A 19,315-nucleotide genomic window follows, 5' to 3' on the forward strand; every position below is an offset into this window, starting at 1 on the left:
TGCCAGATGCACCCTCAGGTCACACAAGTCCTCAGATGAGATCACAAGAGTTGAGAAAGCCGGTGCCCCCCTGACATTCCAGCAGGGAATTGGATGCAAGAAAAACTTTATGGAAGGCCTGCAGAAGGAGAAAGAAAGCAGAAGAAAGGAAAAGAATTACTGTGAGCTGGGCGTCAGTAGCTCACACCTGTAATCCCAGCTACCCAGGAGGCTGAGATCTGAAATCCAGATTCAAAGCCAGCCAAGACAGAAAAGTCCGTGAGGTTTTTTTTTTTTTTTTTTGTCGGTTGTGGGCCTGGGCGCTGTCCCTCAGTTCTTCAGCTCAAAGCTAGCGCTCTACCACTTGAGCCACAGCACCACTTCCGGTTTTCTGAGTGGTTTATTGGAGACAAGAGTCTCACAGTCTTTCCTGCCCAGGCTGGCTTGGAATCATGATCCTCAGATCTCAGCCTCCTGAGTAGCTAGGATTACAGGCGTGAGCCACCGGCGCCCGGCTCTAAGAGGTTCTTATCTCCAGTTAACCATCAAAAAATCCAGAAGTGGGGCTGGGAAGGTGGCTCAGTGGTAGAGCGCTTGCCTTGCATGCATGAAGCCCTGGGTTCGATTCCTCAGCACCACATAAGCAAAAAGAAAAAAGCCGGAAGTGGCGCTGTGGCTCAAGTGGTAGAGTGCTAGCCTTGAGCTGAAGAGCTGAGGGACAGCACCCAGGCCCAGAGTTCAGGCCCCACAACCGGACCAAAAAAAAAAAAAAAAAATCCAGAAGTGGAGCTATGGCTTAAGTGGTTGAACACCAACCTTGAGCAAAAGAAACTCAGGGACGGGGCTGGGAAGGTGGCTCAGTGGTAGAGCGCTTGCCTTGCAAGTATAAGGCCCTGGGTTCTATTCCTCAGCACCACATAAGCAAAAAGAAAAAAGCCGGAAGTGGTGCTGTGGCTCAAGTGGTAGAGTGCTAGCCTTGAGCTGAAGAGCTGAGGGACAGCACCCAAGCCCAGAGTTCAGGCCCCACAACCGGACCCAAAAAAAAAAAAAAGAAACTCAGGGACAGTGCCCAGATCTGAGTTCAAGCATCAATACTGCCACAAAAAATTTTAAAAAAGAAGCTGGGTGCCATCTCATGCCTGTAAGCCTAACAACTACTAAGGAGGCTGAGATCTGAGGATCCAGGTTCAAAAGTCCCTGTGAGGCTCTTTCCTTCAATGAACCACCAGAAAGCCGGAAGTGGCGCCGTGCCTCAAGTGTAGAGCACTAGCCTTGAGCACAAAGAGGCTCAGGGACAGCACCCAGACCCCGAGTTCAAGCCCCACAAAGGACGGGGGAAAAAAAAGAATTATTGTCTGAGAACTTCAATGTGTTCTTGTCTTCTAATCCTTTTGTTTTTAGGTTGAAGTGGTTTTCTTTGTTTTTGTTTTGTTTTGTTTTTTGTCAGTCATGAGGTTGAACTGTGGGCCTGGGCGCTGTCCCTCAGCTCTTCAGCTCAAGGCTACCACTCTACCACTTGAGCCACAGCGCCACTCCCAGCTTTTTCTGCTTATGTGGTGCTGAGGAATCGAACCCAGGGCCTCATGCATGTGAGGCAAGCACTCTACCACTGAGCCACTTTTCCAGCCCTGGCTTTTTCTTCTTATGTGGTGTTGAGGAATCAAACCCAAGGCCTCATGCATGCGAGGCAAGCACTCTACCACTGAGCCACCTTCCCAGTCTTAATAAACCTTCTAGTAATCCTCTCCTGTGTCTCCCTGCCTCTGAGTGGTCTCCTGGGATGGATGTAAAGGATCCTTTCAAACAATCTCATGGACTTTCCTGTCCAGGCTGCCTTTGAACTTTGATCCTCAGATCTCAGCCTTCTGAGTAGCTAGGATGACAAATATAAGCCACGGCACCTGGCTTGTATCAGGGATGAGACTGGGCAGAAAAGTTTGAGAGACTCCATTTCCAAAATAACCAGCAATAAACAGGACTGGAAGAGTCACTCAGACAGGAGAGTACCAGCTCATCAAGTAAGCCAAGCAATGGCAAGGTTATGAGTTCAAGTCCTGCTAGTAAAAGAAAGAAAAGAAAGAAAGTGGTTCAAGTGGTAGAATGCTAGTCTTGAGCAAAAGAAAAGAATCTCAGGGACAGCTTCCAGGCTCTGAGTTCAAGCCCCAATACTGGCACAAAATAAGCACATATGCCACTATGAAAGTTAAGCTTAGCTTGGCACCAATAGTTCATACCTGTAATGCTAGCTACTCAGGAGGCTGAGGTCCAAGGATCTCAGTTCAAAGCCTGCATGGGTAAGAAAGTTAATGAGACTTTTTTTTGGTCGTGGGCTTGAACTCGGGCTTGGGTGCTGTCCTTCAGCTCTTCAGCTCAAGGCAAGGCTCTACCACTTGAGTTACAGCCACTTCTGGTTTTCTGGTGGTTAATTAGAGCTCAGAGTCTCACGGACTTTCCTACCCGGGTTGGCTTGGAACTGAGATCCTCAGATCTCAGCCTCCGGAGTAGCTAGGATTATAGGAGTGAGCCACTAGCACTGAGCAAGACTCTTCTCTCTATGGAAGTGGCACTGTGGCTCAAGTAGTAGAGCACTAGCCATGAGGAAAAAAGGCTCAGGGACAGTGGCCAGGTCCTGAGTTCAAGCCCCCGAATTGGCACACACACACACACACACACACACACACACACACAGAGTTACTTCCCTTGATGGCAAATAATGAGACCAGAGTTTTGCAGGAAAGGAGATGAAGGTTCATTAAATTTTTCCAGTCAAAATGAAGACTCGTGAAGCCACTGTTCCCTGTCCTATTGTGGGGGTGAGGGCAAGGGACAGTCCCCAGAGAAAACCTCAGGAGCTCCGGCTCCAGATGCGTGGGCTGAGGCTAGGCAGGGAAGGAGGCCTTGAGCTTGTTCATTTCTTTTGATATTTTGTAGTTCCATTTCCAGAGTTGTTTCTTGCTGTCCCCAAATGTTCCTTCCTGCCAGGGTCAGGGAGATTAGGAGAGCAGCTAGTGACCTTGCCTGGAGCTATAATGACATTTTTGAATTCCCTCTCCGGAGGCGTGGGGGGGCGGGGGGGAAGGGGAGAAGGGTTGGACAGTAGAGAGGAGAAACAAAGCCCGGTGCCAGCCAGTGGCACACATCGGTAATCCTAACTACTCAGGAGGCTAAGATCTGAGGATCATGGTTCCAAGCCAGCTCAGGCAGAAAATCCATGAGACTCATCTCCAATTAACCACCAGAAAACCAGAAGTGACACTATGGTTCAAGTGGGAGAGAGAGAGAGACCTGTATTTTTTGGGGGGGGAGGGGGTCCGATTGTGGGGCTTGAACTCTGGGCCTGGGCGCTGTCCCTCAGCTCTTCAGCTCAAGGCTAGCACTCTACCACTTGAGTCACAGCACCACTTCCGGCTTTTTGCTTTTTGCTTATGTGGTGCTGAGGAATCGAACCCAGGGCCTCAGGCATGCAAGGCAAGTGCTCTACCACTGAGTCACTTCCCAGCCCGAAACCTGTATTTTTAAAACTCACATAGCTGAAAGCATTCTGGTGATTGAGCTCAAACTGCAATCATGGCCCATTTTGGGGTCCGCTCCTATGACAAGAAACCAGCATTCTTTCCCCAACTTTGTCTCTCTGTAGGTTTGCACAGATCTCTTGCACATTCTTGGTTTATTCAAAGGGTGCCGCTTATTTATTTTCTTAACTCTGATGCTCTGATTTTAACCCCATCTTGGGATTTTGCCATGTGAGAGTCCTCAGGGCTGTTCCCTGTAACTCTTTGCACGTGTCCTAAGTTTCTGATGTTCTCAAACTCATCTCCCCATCTTCCATGTCTCCCACCCCCCAGAAATCGATTATTTGCTGAAAGGAGAAGGGTGGGTACATCTGCAGGTGGGAGCTGACCCTTCACCCCCTGAGTGACACCCCTCCTCTCCTCCCACCCCTTGCCCCTGCCCCTCCTTGGACTCTGATTTCCATGCAGCAAGGCCGGCCAATGGCAGAGGCGATGCTCTCCCAGTTGCCATGGAGACCATGCCGGGCTGCAGAGCGGAAGGAGGTGGTGACGTCACTGCAGGAGCAAGTGCAGCCACTACATCCTGGTCTTAAGCCCGGGCCACAGGGCACTGAGAGCAATCTCCAGGCAGTGTGAGGACCGAGCCACCTTGTCTGCCAGGCTATTACCCGCTACACTCTGGTGACAGAAACCCTCGGGGGACCAGATCCCCTGAGCTGTTGGGCAATCAGGGCACTGTGAAGACCTTTAGGAAGCTCCTGTGGAGTGAAGAAACTGAACCTTTACACCATCTCTGGTGTGGCACTGCCCAGAGCCTGGGAGGCACGGATCAGCTTGGCACACATCCACCTCTGCTTCCCTGGCATTCCGTGAGTCCCTGGGAATTCTCCTGAGCACTCTCAGGAGAGACAACTGAAGGCCTAGCATAGTGGCATACCCCTGCGGCCCAGGGGCTCTGAACACCCTTGTCTGAGTTGGACACATTGCTGCCTCTGTGAGGCCTCATTTCTCACCTAGTCTGAGGAAAGAGATCGGGGGGCACGCTGGATCATTCAGGATATTCCCGTGGCACCTCAACTTCCTACCAGAAGGCATACAGGATTCTCAAGGAGCTGGGCAGGATGCTGTTCGGTGTCCAGGACATTGCATTGTTGGAACATGGGTGCAAGGCCTTGGAGGTGGACAGTTACAAGTCCTTGATGATTCTGGGGATCCCAGAAGATTGCAACCACGAGGAATTTGAAGAGATCATACGGGTGCCCCTCAAACCTCTGGGCAAGTTCGAGGTGGCTGGGAAAGCTTTTCTGGAGGAACAGAGAACCAAGGCAGCCATCATTAGGCTGGCCGAGGAGCTGGATCACGACGTGGTGCCCCGGGAGATCCGAGGCAAAGGCGGGGTGTGGAAAGTGGTCTTCATGCCCCCGAGGCAGGACATTGAATTCCTGACCAAGCTCAACCTGTTTCTGCAGAGTGAGGGGAGGACTGTGGAAGACGTGGCCAGGGTCCTGAGGCAGGAGCTGTGCCCCACGGTGACCGATCTCAGGCAGCCGCCCCCAGCAAGGCAGTGCTGCCCACCACTGCCGCCTCGTGCCAGCCCAGAAGCTGGGGCCACCGCCAGGGTGGACGAGGGGGAAAAGGACAGCAAGGCCGGAGAATGCAGGAGGAACAAGAAGAAACCTAAGAAGAACCGTCGTCGGCACCAGGCCACTGACAAGAAGCAGTGAGGTGATACGGGGTGGGGTAGGGGAGGGGAGAGACTTGGAGGGGGAGCCATCTGCATGGCTGTGGGAGGATGGGAGTGAGTGCGGTGGAATGCGTGAAGGGTGGGCCTCCCTCCAGGGAGTGGGAGAATGGCCTCGCGGAGTGGGGGGGGGGGAGGCTGAGCGGGTGGGAATGAGGTTGGGTGTTTTCATCTGAGCTTAGGAACTTGTGCGGGAGAGCTGAGTGCAGGTGGTCATCCTGGGGGTGAGTGTGGGGCCCCCCTTCCTTCTTTCCTTCCCTCTGTAGTGATTACTTATTGCCCTGCCAATCTAATTTTTTTTAAATCCCTGCTTTTGACATAAGTGGTCATGATTATGTCATTTGGAGGTACTGGTTGAGTCAATGTAGGTAAGAGCAAGCACATCTGATTGAGTAGGGGTGTCCATCTGCCATCCCTCCATCATCCATCCCTCCATCATCCATCATCCATTCTTCCATCAATTCCCCCCCCCCGTCCATCCATCATCTATCTTTCCATCCATCCATCCATCCATCCATCCATCCATCCATCCGTCCGTCCGTCCACCCACCCACCCCATCCATCATTTCCTGAAATACATACAAGGTGCCAGGCTCTGACAATTCAGCAGGGAAGAAACCAAACCCGAGGCTGGCTCTCGAGGCCACCATATCCAACACCTGTGCTAGCACAGGTGTCCTTCGCGTTACCTGCACGCACGTGACGGAGCCTTGGGCACTAGGGCACAACCACTGGGGACAGAGCTGGGTAATAATGTCAGGATTTGTGGGGAGCACTTGAGAGCCTCCAGGCCTCCCCCAGCCCCAGAGTGTGTGCGTGGTGGTAGTTGAGGGAGTACAGGTCCCGTGTCAGCGAGGACGGAGTCCCAAAGACCCCACAGCAGCTGCTCACCTGGAGACACTCCCCGGCCCCGCCGCCGCCGGGAGCCACCGCGCAGCCGCAGTGGGAAACCGAGGCCGCCTGATCACGCATGCGCGCGCGTCTGGCTGTTGCCATGGAGGCCTCTGCCCCGCGCAGGCGCAGATGGAAACCGAGGCGGAGGCTCAGGTCGCGGGGTTTTGCAGGTCTCTCTTCAGAGGCGCGGAGAAGCAGAGCGGGGCCTGGCTTGGGGAGACAGCCCCGCAGGCCCCACGGCGAGGGGGATCCAGTCCTCCAGGGACACCTGTGGGGTCAGTCACCCCTGCCAGGCCCCCCTGCTTTGCAAAGGAGACGCCCAGGCCAGGGCTGACCAGTGGGCAGCGCGCCCACCTGCTCCGAGCGACGCCATAAACCAGATGCTGTGTTCCGCACAACCCTGCAAAAGCCATCAGCTTGTGGGTGGGGAGTGCGGGGGAGGGTACAAGTGTTCCTGCCCAGACTGGCATCCGGGGTGACATGTGGGTCTCCCCCAGATTAAATCAGAGAAATCCTAACTGGGGCCAGAAGGAAGGGAGAGGTGTTATGTTCATTCTACTCTCTGAAGAACGAAAGACACCGGGCGCTGGTCGTCACGCCTGTAATCCCAGCTGCTCAGGAGGCTGAGATCTGAGGGTCGAGATCAGAAGCCAACCCGGCAAAGTCTGTGAGACTCCTGTCTTCAATAAACTACCAAAAAAAGTCGGATGTGGAGTTGCGCCTCAAGTGGTAGAGTGCTAGCCCTGAGCAAAAGCAGCTCAGGGACAGCACTCAGGCCCTGAGTTCAAGCCCCAGGATGGGCAAAAGAAAAAAAAAAAGAAGAAGAAGAAGGAAAAGACAGCCAGGTGCTGGTGTCATTTCTGTAATCCCAGCCTCTCAGGAGGTTGAGATCTGAGGATCATGGTTTAAAGCCAGCCCAGACAGGAAAGTGTGAGACTCTTATCTCCAGTTAACCACCAAAAAGCCAGAAGTTGGAGGTGTGACTCAAGTGGGAGAGCGCCAGCCTGGAGTAAGGGAACTCAGGCCCTGAGTTCAAGCCCACATGCAGTGGGGGAGGTCTGGTGCGCATGCGTGTGCCAGCGGCAGGTGCAGGCAGACAGCCCCCTGCCTGCCCCCCCCCCCCCAGCTGTCCTCACATGGAAGGAATTTTTCTGGTTCAGTTGGTTGGAAAGACCTAACGATTCTGCCTTGAGTCAGTTTCCCAAGCTGGCTGGCAATGCCTCTTCCTCCACATGTTCTGGTTTTGTGCAACTACTTGATCAAGCTTTTCCTGAAACCCTCCTACCCCCATACATCTGAACTTTTTGCCAAAAACAAAGTCAAGAAGTTTGTAGCTCTCTTATTGATCTTTCTGGACCTTGTAAATTCTCAGCCCTGGGCAGACCACACACAGAGAACATTCTGGTACTGTGCGTCTTGTTCTGACCCTGTCTGATTCGGCTTCACAGGCACACAGCGTTCTACCCTCCCCGCCCACCTGGCATATTTGCTTGTTGCATGAAATTCCCCCTTCAAGGCAACTTTGGTGTCTAATAAGGGACAATGTGACATTTCTTATCCCATTACAACAGGACACAGAGTTTTTCCTTAGGGCAGCCTTTGGTGTATCTACTTGTGAGACTTGACATGAATAGTTTTAGATATTATCTATGGAACTGAATAACCCACCACTTCCTGTTGGAGAACTTTCTGAGCCAGTGGAAGTTTCCAGGCGGATTGCAGTGGGTGGGCACGCGCAGGGGATTGTGTAAAAAGTTATCAGTTGAAAAGTGACTCCCCTGAGTGAAAGTGTCACTAGTACAGCAAATGTCCAGTAAAAATGTACAAGTAAATTGGATGTGCTGGCCAGCCGGGTGTGGTGGTACATGCCTGTAATCCCTGCTACTCTGAAGGCCTTAAAGTCTTGAAGGCCAACCAGGGTAACGTTACTGAGGAGACTGTCTTAAGAACAAAAGGACTGGGATTGGGGTTTAAGGGGAAGAGCACTTGCCATGCAAGTGTGAGGTCCTGGGTTCCGTCCCCAGCGCTGAGAAAGGAGAAAGGCTGGGACTGGTTTTCATAGCCTTCCATTTTGATTTTGGAAGTGGGTTTGGCTGCAGCTCTTCTTGTTCCTTGTGGTTGGTGTTCTACTGTGTAAATATAAATGGACACAATAAATGTATGCTGATGAACCCGTGGCCTGTTCATTACTGTATTGGGGAAGGGAGTGTGGGGAGGAACTCCATCTCAAATTTAATTCAGAAACATAGTCTGTCTGGTAAAACATGTTTTAAACACCATTTCTAAGGGTCTGAAGCATTCTTAAGTGGCAAAATGGGTAGAATCAGGTCTGGTGTGGTCGCTCCTGCCTGTAGTTTCAGCTGCTCAGGAGGCAGAAATATGGAGGATGAGCCAGGCACCGGTGGCTCAGGCCTGTAATTGTAGCTACGCAGGAGACTGAGATCTGAGCATCATGGTTTGAAGCCAACCTGAGCAGAAAAGTCCCCCATGAAACTCTTATCTACGATTAACCACTCAAAAACTGGAAGTAGCGCTGTGTCTCAAGTGGTATAGCGCTAGCCTTCAGCACAAAGAGGTTCAGGGACAGCGCCAGGCCCAGAGGAGGGGGAGAGGGGGAGGAGGAGGAGGAGGAGGAGAGGGAGGAGGAAGAGGAGGAAGAGAAGGAGGAGGAGGAGAGGGAGGAGGAGGAGGAGGTGGACAGGGGGAGGAGGAGGAGGAGAGGGGGAGGAGGAGGAAAAAGAGGAGGAGGAGGAGGAAGAGGAGGAGGAGGAGGAGGCTCATGCCCGTAATCCTATCCACCTCCTCCTGCTGGCCCAGCCCCAGAGCAAGCCGTATGGTCCAGAATAGGACAAAGGTGGCCCCTGATAGGAAGTGCTAGAGAGGCTTTGGGTGTTTGGACAGATGCCTCCCGGAGTTTTAGAGAAGCTCTAGTGTCTCCAGAGGGAGAGATATGTCCTGCCTAGGCCATCTTGCCTGAGTAGGCTCCAGCAGAGGTTGGGTCCCGCATGGAGTCACCTTGCTGGGGAGGGCTCCCTATGGGTCTCTGCTGCCCCAGGCTGGCCCTCCACCAACGCTCAGTCAATAGGGCTAGGAGTCATTTAATAGCCGTGGTGTCTGCCCTCCACTATACCAAGACAGTGAAGACCAGCCACGAAGTCAAATAGCTCAGGGTATTTAAAGGCAAGATCCAATGGGGGCTGAGGGTGGGGGGCACTCACAGGTGGCCAGTGGTAGTTTCGAGATTGGCAAAGATGCAAGTTACAGAAGCAAGGCTAGCCGGTTGCCAGTGGCTCACACCTGTCATCCTAGCTACTCAGGAGGCTGAGATCTGAGGATCAGGGTTCAAAGCCAGTCCAGGCAGGAAAGACCTTGAGACTTATCTCCAACAAACCACCAGAAAACCGGAAGTGGCGCTGTGGCTCAAGTGGTAGAGCGCTTGCCTTGAGCTGAAGAGCTGAGGGACAGCACCCAGGTCCAGAGTTCAAGCCCCATGACTGACCAAAAAAAAGAAAAAGAAAAGCAGGGCTAGCCCTTACAAAATGGTGATGACAATTCCAGTCATTCCAATAACCAAGGCCATATGTCACAAGGCAAAGTCCTTACCCCAAATCTTCCCATCAAAGAAGCAAGTTAGTATAACAGTAATTACAGTCTCTATATGCAAAGTAATAAAAGTCCTTGAAGCAAAAACCACATTCCAAATTTCTTACCACCTTCCAGGTTTTCTAGCTCTTTCTGAGTTTCACTGTTATCTACGGAATCCCAGTAACCTGTTGTTTAACTTATTAGTTTACTTCAAACCTTTATCTTTGGAATTTTCCTTTTAATGACTAACCTGGAGTTAGTTTCTTTCTTTCTTTCTTTCTTTCTTTCTGTCGTGGAGCTTGAACTCTGGGCCTGGGCGCTGTCCCTGCGCTCTTCAGCTCAAGGCGAGCGCTCTACCACTTGAGCCACAGCGTCACTTTCGGTTTCCTAGCGGTTTATTGGAGATAAGAGTCTCACGGAGTTTCCTGCCCAGGCTGGCTTTGAACCGTGATCCTCAGATCTCAGCCTCCTAAGTAGCTAGGATTACAGGCGTGAGCCACCAGCCCCTGGCTTAACCTGGAGTTTCTATAAGGAGATTCTGCCTTTCAAGTTTGGCCTTTTCTTACCCACTTCGCAAATTTCAGTAAATGCTAGGCTGCAGTTTGTCCCATTCCTAGGGTCTGTATCTATGTTTCTCAGGTTACCTGGGACTTGTTTGTCCCAGTTAAATTTCATTCAAATTTCATTCTCTCTTGGTTTACTTAATAGTCTGTTTAATGTAACGTGACTCTAACAATATCAGTATTCCATAATATTCACTACACTACCAGTTTGAGCCACAACACCAATTCTGGTTTGTTTTCTGGTGGTTCATTAGAGATAAGAGTCTCATGGACTTTCCTGCCTGGACTGGCTTTGAACCTTGATCCTCAGATCTCAGCCACATGAGTAGCTGGGATGACAGGCGTGAGCCACTAGCAGCCAGTTTATTATTATTATTTATTCTCATTATTATTAATTTTTTTGCCAGTCATGAGGCTTGAACTCAGGTCTGGGCACTGTCCCTGAGCTCAAGGCTAGCACTCTACCACTTGAGCCACAGCGCCACTTCAGCCTTTGTCTGCTTATGCAATGCTGAGGAATCGAACTCAGGGCCTCATGAATGCAAGGTAAGCACTCTACCACTGAGCCACTTTCCCAGGCTCCCCCCAGCCTGTTTTTAATTGCCAAACCTGGCTGGAGGGATTTCAGCCATGTTTTCTCTTCTGCATTCTTTTCTGATTTCTAGTTTTTCTTCTGTGCTTCTGGGACTTGCAGGGAGGCTGGTTTTGGAGTTGAAGCTTAGGCCAAGAAAGTATCAGCATCGTCCTCTGGACTGGGCCCAGACCCCTCTGCATCCCTGGTTGCTATGGAGACACATGATCTGCAGAGGGAGGCCTGGGCTCAGTCACCCGGATGAGGCCTGAAGGAGGAGGGAAAGTCTGCTGAAGGTTAATGACCAGCTCTGAAAAAGCACAAACAACCCCACCCCAAATCCTCGCCAGGGCCCGGGCTGAGCCCCCAGCTGCTCTCCACTCCCACGCCATCCCCCCCCCTTTTCCCTCTTCTCTTCCTTCTCTCTGTCTAAACATCTTCCCCAAAACCATAAAAATCTCCCCTCAGAAGCCAAATACAATTTCATGGTCATTTTTATTCTGGTGCAAAAGTCCTGCATTCACTTGTTTTTTTTGTTTTGTTTTGTTTTTGTGAGTGAAATATCCCAGCTTCCTGGGGCCAGTGGGACTTGAACCCACAATCACACAATCAGGGAAACCCACAATCACACAATCAGGGAAAGGAGTCACCAACAGTCAGTCAATAAGGATAGGAATTGTTTATTAGTCATGGCATCTGACTCCACTATCGAGACAGTGAAGACCAGCCTTGAAGTCAACTAGCTCAGGGTCTTTAGAGGCAAGATCTGGGTTGGGAAGGTAGCTTAGTGCTTGCCTGGCATGCATGAAGCCCTGGGTTTGATTCTTCTGGAAATGACGCTGTGGCTCAAGTGCTAGAACATTAGTCTTAAGCAAAAAGAAGACAGTGCTCAGGCCCTGAGTTCAAGCCCCAGGACTGGCAAAAAAAGAAAGAAAAAAGGCAAGATCCATTGAGGGGCACTAGCAGGTGGTCAGTGGCAGTTTTGTAGTCTACAAGCAAGGTACAAAAGCAGAACAAACGTTGATTACAATTCCGGTAATCAAGGCAGTAAGTCCTCAAAGCAAAGTAAGGTGGCTGAGCACAATTTCCTATAGACAGCCAGGTGCCTAGACAGGAGGTGGGGACTGGGCACCCAGCTCCTTCAAGGCCTGGGGGTGGGGCAAGCCTCCCTTTGAAGTGCAGATACCTGGCTCAGTGAGGTGTGAGCTGGGAGGGAAAGGCATTAGTCTTAAAACATCACCTCCCAAAACGCTGAGAGCATAGATTAGCTCCTCAATTGGCCCAGAGGTGAGAGAAGCCATCTTTACAAATGAAAATACTTCGCTGCACCATCCCCCCCCTCCCCCCACTTAATTCATCACTCAGGCCTTTATCTTTGAAATTTAACATTTGGCCCTATTCTTAATCAATACAAAGGGTCAAGTTTCACTAACTGTCAGATTGCAATCTTGTTCTATTCCCAGGGTCTGTAATTTACCTTTCTCAGGTTACCTGGGACTTGTTTGTCCCAGTTAACTTTACTTTTTCCTTGGTCTAGTCAATATCCTATCTGCTTAATTTGACCTGGTCCTAACAATTTCACATTTTACACTCTTTCTTGTGGGGGAGAGAGATCATAGCAGTGAGGTTGAAAATAATGTTTTGTTTTTTTGATTCAGTCATGGGGCCTGAACTCTTGGCCTGGGCACTGTCCCTCAGTTCTTCAGCTCAAGGCTAGTGCTCTACCACTTGAGCCACAGCTCCACTTCTGGCTTTTTTCTTTTTGCTTATGTGGTGCTGAGGAATCGAACCCAAGGCCTCAGGCATGCAAGGCAAGCGCTCTACCACTGAGCCACCTTCCCAGCCCTCCTTCTTATTACCAGAAAACCGGAAGTGGTGCTGTGGCTCTGCTAAATGAGCCTGCCATTCTCACCCAGAACTTCCCTACCACAAAAAACATAGAACCAAAAATACACCAAAGTAAGCAAGACAGACAAGTGGCCACAAAGCCAAAATCAGGTCTCAGTGAATGGGGCAATATCTCACCAACATTTACAAGTGGGACTCAAATCCATTTTATCAGGGGACTCAAACTCTCTCTACTCACCTCCAGAGGATTTTTTTTCTTTTAGATTCCTGCAAAAGTTGACCCAGGGGCCTTCAAGGGTGGAAGAGAATTCCCAGTCATCTTGGGGCAAGGGAAATGAGTCCCTAGCAGGTCCCCACAAACTGGCAGGTTCTCCCCCAAGCTCAGACCCCCCCTGGGCTAAAGCCTGAGGCTGAGATCTCCCTGGGGCCAATCCCACCTGCAAAAAGTGATTAGTTTTCCCTTTCTGATTTTAACACTCAGATTGTAGGCTCTTTCTTTAACATCATTAAAATTGTCAGTCAGGAGGGAAAGGGGTATGATTTGAGTCTGTCCCATATCGTCCATCACACAGAAATAAATAGCAACCGACAAACACAAAAGCAAAACTGACACACAAAAGGACAAACAACAAATTTCTCCTAATGCCCAGAGGCAAATACCAGAGGGGGAGTTCGGCCTCCTGCCTCCTGTCCACACCGTGGGAGCGACCCCTTTGTCCCATCAAAATTTCCAAAGGAATGAGGGGATTCCATGTCCCTCCACAAATGAGGGGATTCCACATCCCTCCAAAGGGGCCTGGAATATCTTCCAGTGCTCCCAGTTGACGACCCTCTGGTGCAACTGCCTAGGTCTAATGTCAACCTTTACAAATACAAAGGTGGGGTCCCCAAAGACAAAGCAACAAAAAACGAAAGAAATCAGATAATAAGACTCACCGATTGGTGTCTGACTCTCTGTTTCAGGGATTCTCAGGTCTGGGAGATCCCGGATGAGCCCCCAGAGATCTTATGCCCAGATAAGGAACCCCAAAGACCACCAAAGAGCCAATTCTGATGTAAGCATGTGAGAGTCGTTTATTACAAGCTCGAGCCTGGACTCATAACCATCACCAACACAGCAGGTCAGAGTTGAGAGCCCTGACCCTTCCTCTAGCAAGGTTTTTATGGGGTTTTTAGAGACTCCTATGCATCATTGCAGTACTTAACAAATCATATCACACCGCGGGAAAATCATAAAATAATTCTAAAAGATGAATAATGTGACCAGGGGCAGGACCCAACCAGGTGCTGGGGATTGGCTGGTTCATGGGGTTGATGCTCTTTGAAATGATTGGCTGGAGCAGATGGTCTGAACCCCAAGTGCTCCTTATCCTGTTATCTGCTGATTAGCTGTGATTAGTGGAGTTTTCTGTAAAGGGGGTTGTTCCTGGAATTTGGGCTCAAGGGGATCAAGGGGAGTTACTGACACAGTTCCCGGACAAAATGGAATCCAAACTTACAATAGCTATATTCCATTCAGGCTTCACAGCTCAAGTGGTACAGCACTCACCTTGAGCTGAAGAGCTCAGGGACAGCGCTCAGGCCCAGAGTTCATAACCCACAACTGACCAAAAGAAAAAAAAAGAAAAAGAAAAAGAACATTTTAAAATATAGAATAAGCCGGCCGCCTGTGGCTCACACCTGTAATCCTAGCTACTCAGGAGGCTGAGATCTGAGGATTGTGGTTTAAAACCAGCCCGGGCAGGAAAGTCCATGAAACTCTTATCTCCAATAAACCACCAGAAAATCGGAAGTGGCGCTGTAGCTTAAGTGGTAGAGCGCTAACCTTGAGCTGAAGAGCTGAGGGACAGCGCTCAGGCTCAGAGTTCAAGCCCCACGACCAACAATATATATATATATATAATAAAATATAGATTATTGGAGCTTTATTATACAGTTAACAGGCTGCAGGCCGCCAGTTGTTACCAAGGCCTGCAGCCCTCAAATACACATAACACATCTAGGAAACATGCTAAAGAGGAAAGAGATAACAAAAACAATGCCAACAAGCCAATTCAGCTCCAATAGAGAGCTGAACTGGGACGCCATGATGACTGGAGATGAGCCAGGAAGCAGGACATGGGACACGATCACAGAGACACATGTGGCATGGAGTCCCAGCGGCTAGGCTGGTCTGGGCCTAAATAAGTTGGTGCAGGGGGCAGATCCTCAGGAAATTCGCAGTCCCAGATACTGGATTGACAGATTAAGTAATGTATCAGCCAAGTGCCTGCCCCGGCCTCCGGGGTCCAGACACACCCATTACCTGGGAGGCAGGTGATGGGCGGGGGAAGGGTTCCTCCCCCCAGCATGAAGAGGAGATGCCAGACTATAATCCACCATGTGGCCAATATGGCGCCAGCCAGATCTGACCTCCTTACTTCAACGTTAGCCCAACGAGCTCCCTTCCCATAGTTTAGCACACACCTTCCCCCCTCCACAGCTTAGCATGCTCCCTTCCTAGGCAACTCTAGGCCCAAGTAGTAAAGGCAGAAAATAATCAGCCAGTCAATAATCAGCCTCCAACACCTTTTACCTTGGGATGGCACTTTTCTGGGGCAGTCACCACTATAGAAGGCAGCAAGAGCCCCTTAGAGTAACCTTCAGGTCTGGGCAGCTGCAGGGCTCCTTATCTACTACTTGGGCCATAGCCATAAATCGTAGTCCGCCATGATGAAGTCCCTGAGCCACGTGTTCACACCGGGGTCTCCGCCTCCATGCCCCTTCTAGCCCCTTCTAGCCTCAAGAGGTTAAATAAGTCACCTCACACAATAGCTCATGCTGCTTCTCACTCTTCTCTTGTGGGAAGGGTCCTTGCTGTTCCCTCTACTGGCAATCAACCTTTTTTCTTTGTTCTCTGTACCTGGATGTCTGGGTGGTTTTCTGGCAAAGTCTAATTTACTCTAACTGCTCTTCATGCTTTTCCCAATGATCTCCTAACACTCACTCGACACTCCCTTTATGAGTATAAGAAAAGTCACCGGTACTTGGCTTCTTTTCTGTAACTTTTGATGGAGTAAAACTGTTTCACATATGTGGAGGAGGATTAACTCTTTGCTGAATAAAGATTAACTCTCTTGGTCATGTAAGCCTGTTTCACAGTTGTTGAGGAAGATTTACTCTTCTGTTTACTGACTAAAGATGAACTCTCTTTGTCTGTATGCTGTATATATGCCTGCAGTGCTTTTTTTTTTTTTTTTTGTCAGTTGTGGGGCTTGAACTCTGGGCCTGGGCGCTGTCCCTCAGCTCTTCAGCTCAAGGCGAGCACTCTACCACTTGAGCTACAGCGCCACTTCTGGTTTTCTGGTGGTTTATTGGAGATAGGAGTCTCACAGTCTCTCCTGCCCGGGCTGGCTTTGAACCGCGATCCTCAGATCTCAGCCTCCTGAGTAGCTAGGATTACAGGCATGAGCCACCAGCGCCCAGCTGCAGTGCTTTTTTTAAATGTATTTTTTCATTGTGAAAATACTGTACAGAGGAGGTACAATTACATGGGCAAAAATAATGAGTACATTTCTTATCAAGCATTGTAGCCTCCTCCTTTGTTTCCCCTTCCCATCCCTTCGCAATCCCCCCCTCCGTCTCCCCCACCAAAGTTGTAAAGTTCGTTTTTTTGACAAAACGACTTGTACATTTGTTTTTTCCCTTCTCCTCCACATATACCAATATCATATATAGTGAAAGCAGGGGTTATACCATGGGGGAGGGACAAACAAAGCAACAAAGACATAATCTTATAAATATGTTAGAAACAATCTCATGAAAGATCTCTCTTTTTTTTTTGTCAGTTGTGGGGCTTGAGCTCTAGGCCTGGGAGCTGTCCCTGAGCAATTCAGCTCAAGGCTCATGCTCTACCACTTGAGCCATAGCACCACTTCTAGTTTTCTGGTGGTTTTCTTTTTTTTTATTATTATTATGATTAAGTGATTACATAATTTCCCAAATTTCACAGTATTGTGGGATAGTGATGCTCATTTAAAGTCACAAACTCGGGCTGGGATGTAGCTCAGTGGCAAAGCGCTTGCCTAGCAAGTGCAACGTCCTGGGTTCGATCCCCAGTACCAAAAAAGAAAAGACAAAAAAATACAGTTAAAAAAAAAAAAAAAAACCCAAACAAACAAACAAAAAAAAAACAACCCTGCCGGGCGCTGGTGGCTCACGCCTGTAATCCTAGCTACTCAGGAGGCTGAGATCTGAGGATCGCGGTTCAAAGCCAGCCCAGGCAGGAGAGACCATGAGACTCCTATCTCCAATAAACCACCGGAAAACCGGAAGTGGCGCTGTAGCTCAAGTGGTAGAGCGCTCACCTTGAGCTGAAGAGCTGAGGGACAGCGCCCAGGCCCAGAGTTCAAGTCCCACGACCGATAAAAATAAATAAATAAATAAATAAATAAAGTCACAAACTCATTCTAACTTTCCTGGAGCAAATTGTCTATCATGGTCTATAACATATAATGGCGTACACAAATACACCATACATGTGATCAGCAACATGGGGACATTTAGTAGTGGTTCGACCAGATGAGTGGAAGTTCTTTGTTTCTTAAGTCCTGTTAATTTTGTTGTATCACCTAACATTTTGGATTTAACATCCACTTATCAGGGAGACCATGTACCATTTGTCTCTTTGCTCTTGGCTTGCTCGCTCAACATGATTTCTTCTAGCTCCATCCATTTCCCTGCAAAAGCCATTATTTTGTCCTTTCTAATGGCGCCTGCCGTGCTTTTAATAAACGTGGTCTCTACCTACAAGGTGTCGTTCGCTGTCCGCCCACCAGGCACTGAGGCTCTTGCAGCCAGAACGGTGACCTGGAAGAGTTTGATTAGAAGGACACGGTGGTAAGTGGCAAGGACTTTTCATTATGGGATAGTCTGGAAGTCTTGCTCAGCCCTTTGTGATTTAGTACTCCATGTTCTTGAGAAAAAGGGAGGTGAGGTTGTCCAAAGGACAACTCGTGGAGTGTGTTCACACTGTGAGTATAACCTGTGGTTCCAGAACGAAGCAACTGTGGGCGAGGACACATGGCAAAGAGTTACAGAAAATGTCAGAAGAGCTCATAGATGAGGGGAACGTGTCAGCCCCCAGTTTTGGGTGACTGGACGCGCCTTCATTCTGTTCTAGAAATAGTAAAACTCGAGAAGGAAACTGTTGATGGGGAACAAGTAGCTCATTCTTTGTATAAATGTGAATTGGATGAAGACATTTTGGCAAAAGCAAAATGGCTGCAGAATGATGTTTCTCCTGTGCAGAAAGCACCCAAGTTTAGGACTGTTCCCCAACAAGCTGGGGTGTGGGAGGAGGCTGAAAAGTTCCAGATGTCATCTTCCTCTTCGCCCTCAGCCCCTCGGGCAGAGCAGAATTTTCCTCCTTTCCCTGATGAGGATGAATTAGAACATCCTCCCCTTCTTACAGTTTCTGAACCCCTTTCGTATGATGAGAAGGGCCATGGCCTAGAACAGAGCACCCCAAGATGGCTCTTGGGGAGAGACCATCAAGGAGGCCTATGTCCCCTCGATGCCCTCATCAACTGCTTCTGTCTTTTCTGTTGAATTCTGAACGACCATCCCTTGAGTGTGTCAGGTTAATTGGACATGCTGTCTACTTTTTTTTTTTTTTTGGTCGGTCGTGGGGCTTGAACTCTGGGCCTGGGCGCTGTCCCTCAGCTCTTCAGCTCAAGGCGAGCGCTCTACCACTTGAGCTATAGCGCCACTTCCGGTTTTCTGGTGGTTTATTGGAGATAGGAGTCTCACGGTCTCTCCTGCCCGGGCTGGCTTTGAACCGCGATCCTCAGATCTCAGCCTCCTGAGTAGCTAGGATTACAGGCGTGAGCCACCAGCGCCGGGCTATGCTGTCTACTTTTAAAGAGGCTTGCGCATCTCACGGTGCCACTCTGGGTACTGTGTTGGAATTTTTGGCGGGCTGGGCTGGCAGCGCTCTTTGGATCCCTTATGATGATCATCTGGTAGCCAAACTGGTTTTTGTCACAATCTCAACATCGTCAGTGGCAAATGTGGCTTACAGATGCCGCCTGTGAAGAGGTGCACGGGCAGGCTGAGCTGGCCTCTAGGCCTGACTTCTGACACGGTGATGGGGTTCAGGGCCTTTTTCTACTATTCAGCAGCCACTGGCAATTCCCGGGAACTCCTTCTCTCTCATTGGGCGGGCCGTGCTGGACGCTTGGGAGCAGATCAATTGTGGGTCTGATTGTGCAGTTTCTTATACTAGCGTCCTTCAAGGAGCCACCGAGCCCTATTCAGATTTTATAGGCTATTCAGATTTTATAGGCTGTCTGAAAGCTTCCATAAAAAAGCAGGTCCGTGGGCAGTGGCTTCAAGATCTGTTGTTGAAGCAGCTGGCTGTTGATAATGCTAATGAGGATTGCCAGGGAGCTCTGATGCAAATAAAGGAAACTGGAGGCGTCACAGATTATATAAAACAATGCAGAAATATTGGCCCCTATACTCATAAAGCCAGATTAGCGGGCTGGGAAGGTGGCTCAGTGGTAGAGCACTTGCCTTGCATGCATGAGGCCCTGGGTTCGATTCCTCAGCACCACATAAGCAAGAAGAAAAAAAGCCGGAA

At 49.7% G+C, this 19,315-nt stretch overlaps 1 protein-coding gene and 1 long non-coding RNA gene across 2 annotated transcripts; one reads left to right on the forward strand and one right to left on the reverse strand.

Annotated features, from left to right (window-relative positions):
* The first annotated feature begins 4,573 nt into the window (after positions 1-4,573).
* On the forward strand, positions 4,574-5,215 carry Pnma8c (PNMA family member 8C). The gene has a single exon (XM_042700224.1). The coding sequence runs from the start codon at positions 4,613-4,615 to the stop codon at positions 5,213-5,215; it is 603 nt and encodes a 200-aa protein (XP_042556158.1). The 5' UTR covers positions 4,574-4,612.
* Positions 5,216-6,413: 1,198 nt separating this feature from the next.
* LOC122125731 lies at positions 6,414-8,014 on the reverse strand. The gene is made up of 3 exons (XR_006150777.1): positions 7,263-8,014; positions 6,724-6,725; positions 6,414-6,428 (listed from the first exon to the last, which is right to left on the reverse strand). It is a non-coding gene; the product is annotated as an uncharacterized LOC122125731 (long non-coding RNA).
* Between the last annotated feature and the right edge of the window lie 11,301 nt (positions 8,015-19,315).

The sequence above is a fragment of the Dipodomys spectabilis genome, unplaced genomic scaffold (genome assembly GCF_019054845.1).
Source record: "Dipodomys spectabilis isolate Male_0828 unplaced genomic scaffold, ASM1905484v1 ptg000266l, whole genome shotgun sequence".
Lineage (NCBI taxonomy): Eukaryota > Metazoa > Chordata > Mammalia > Rodentia > Heteromyidae > Dipodomys > Dipodomys spectabilis.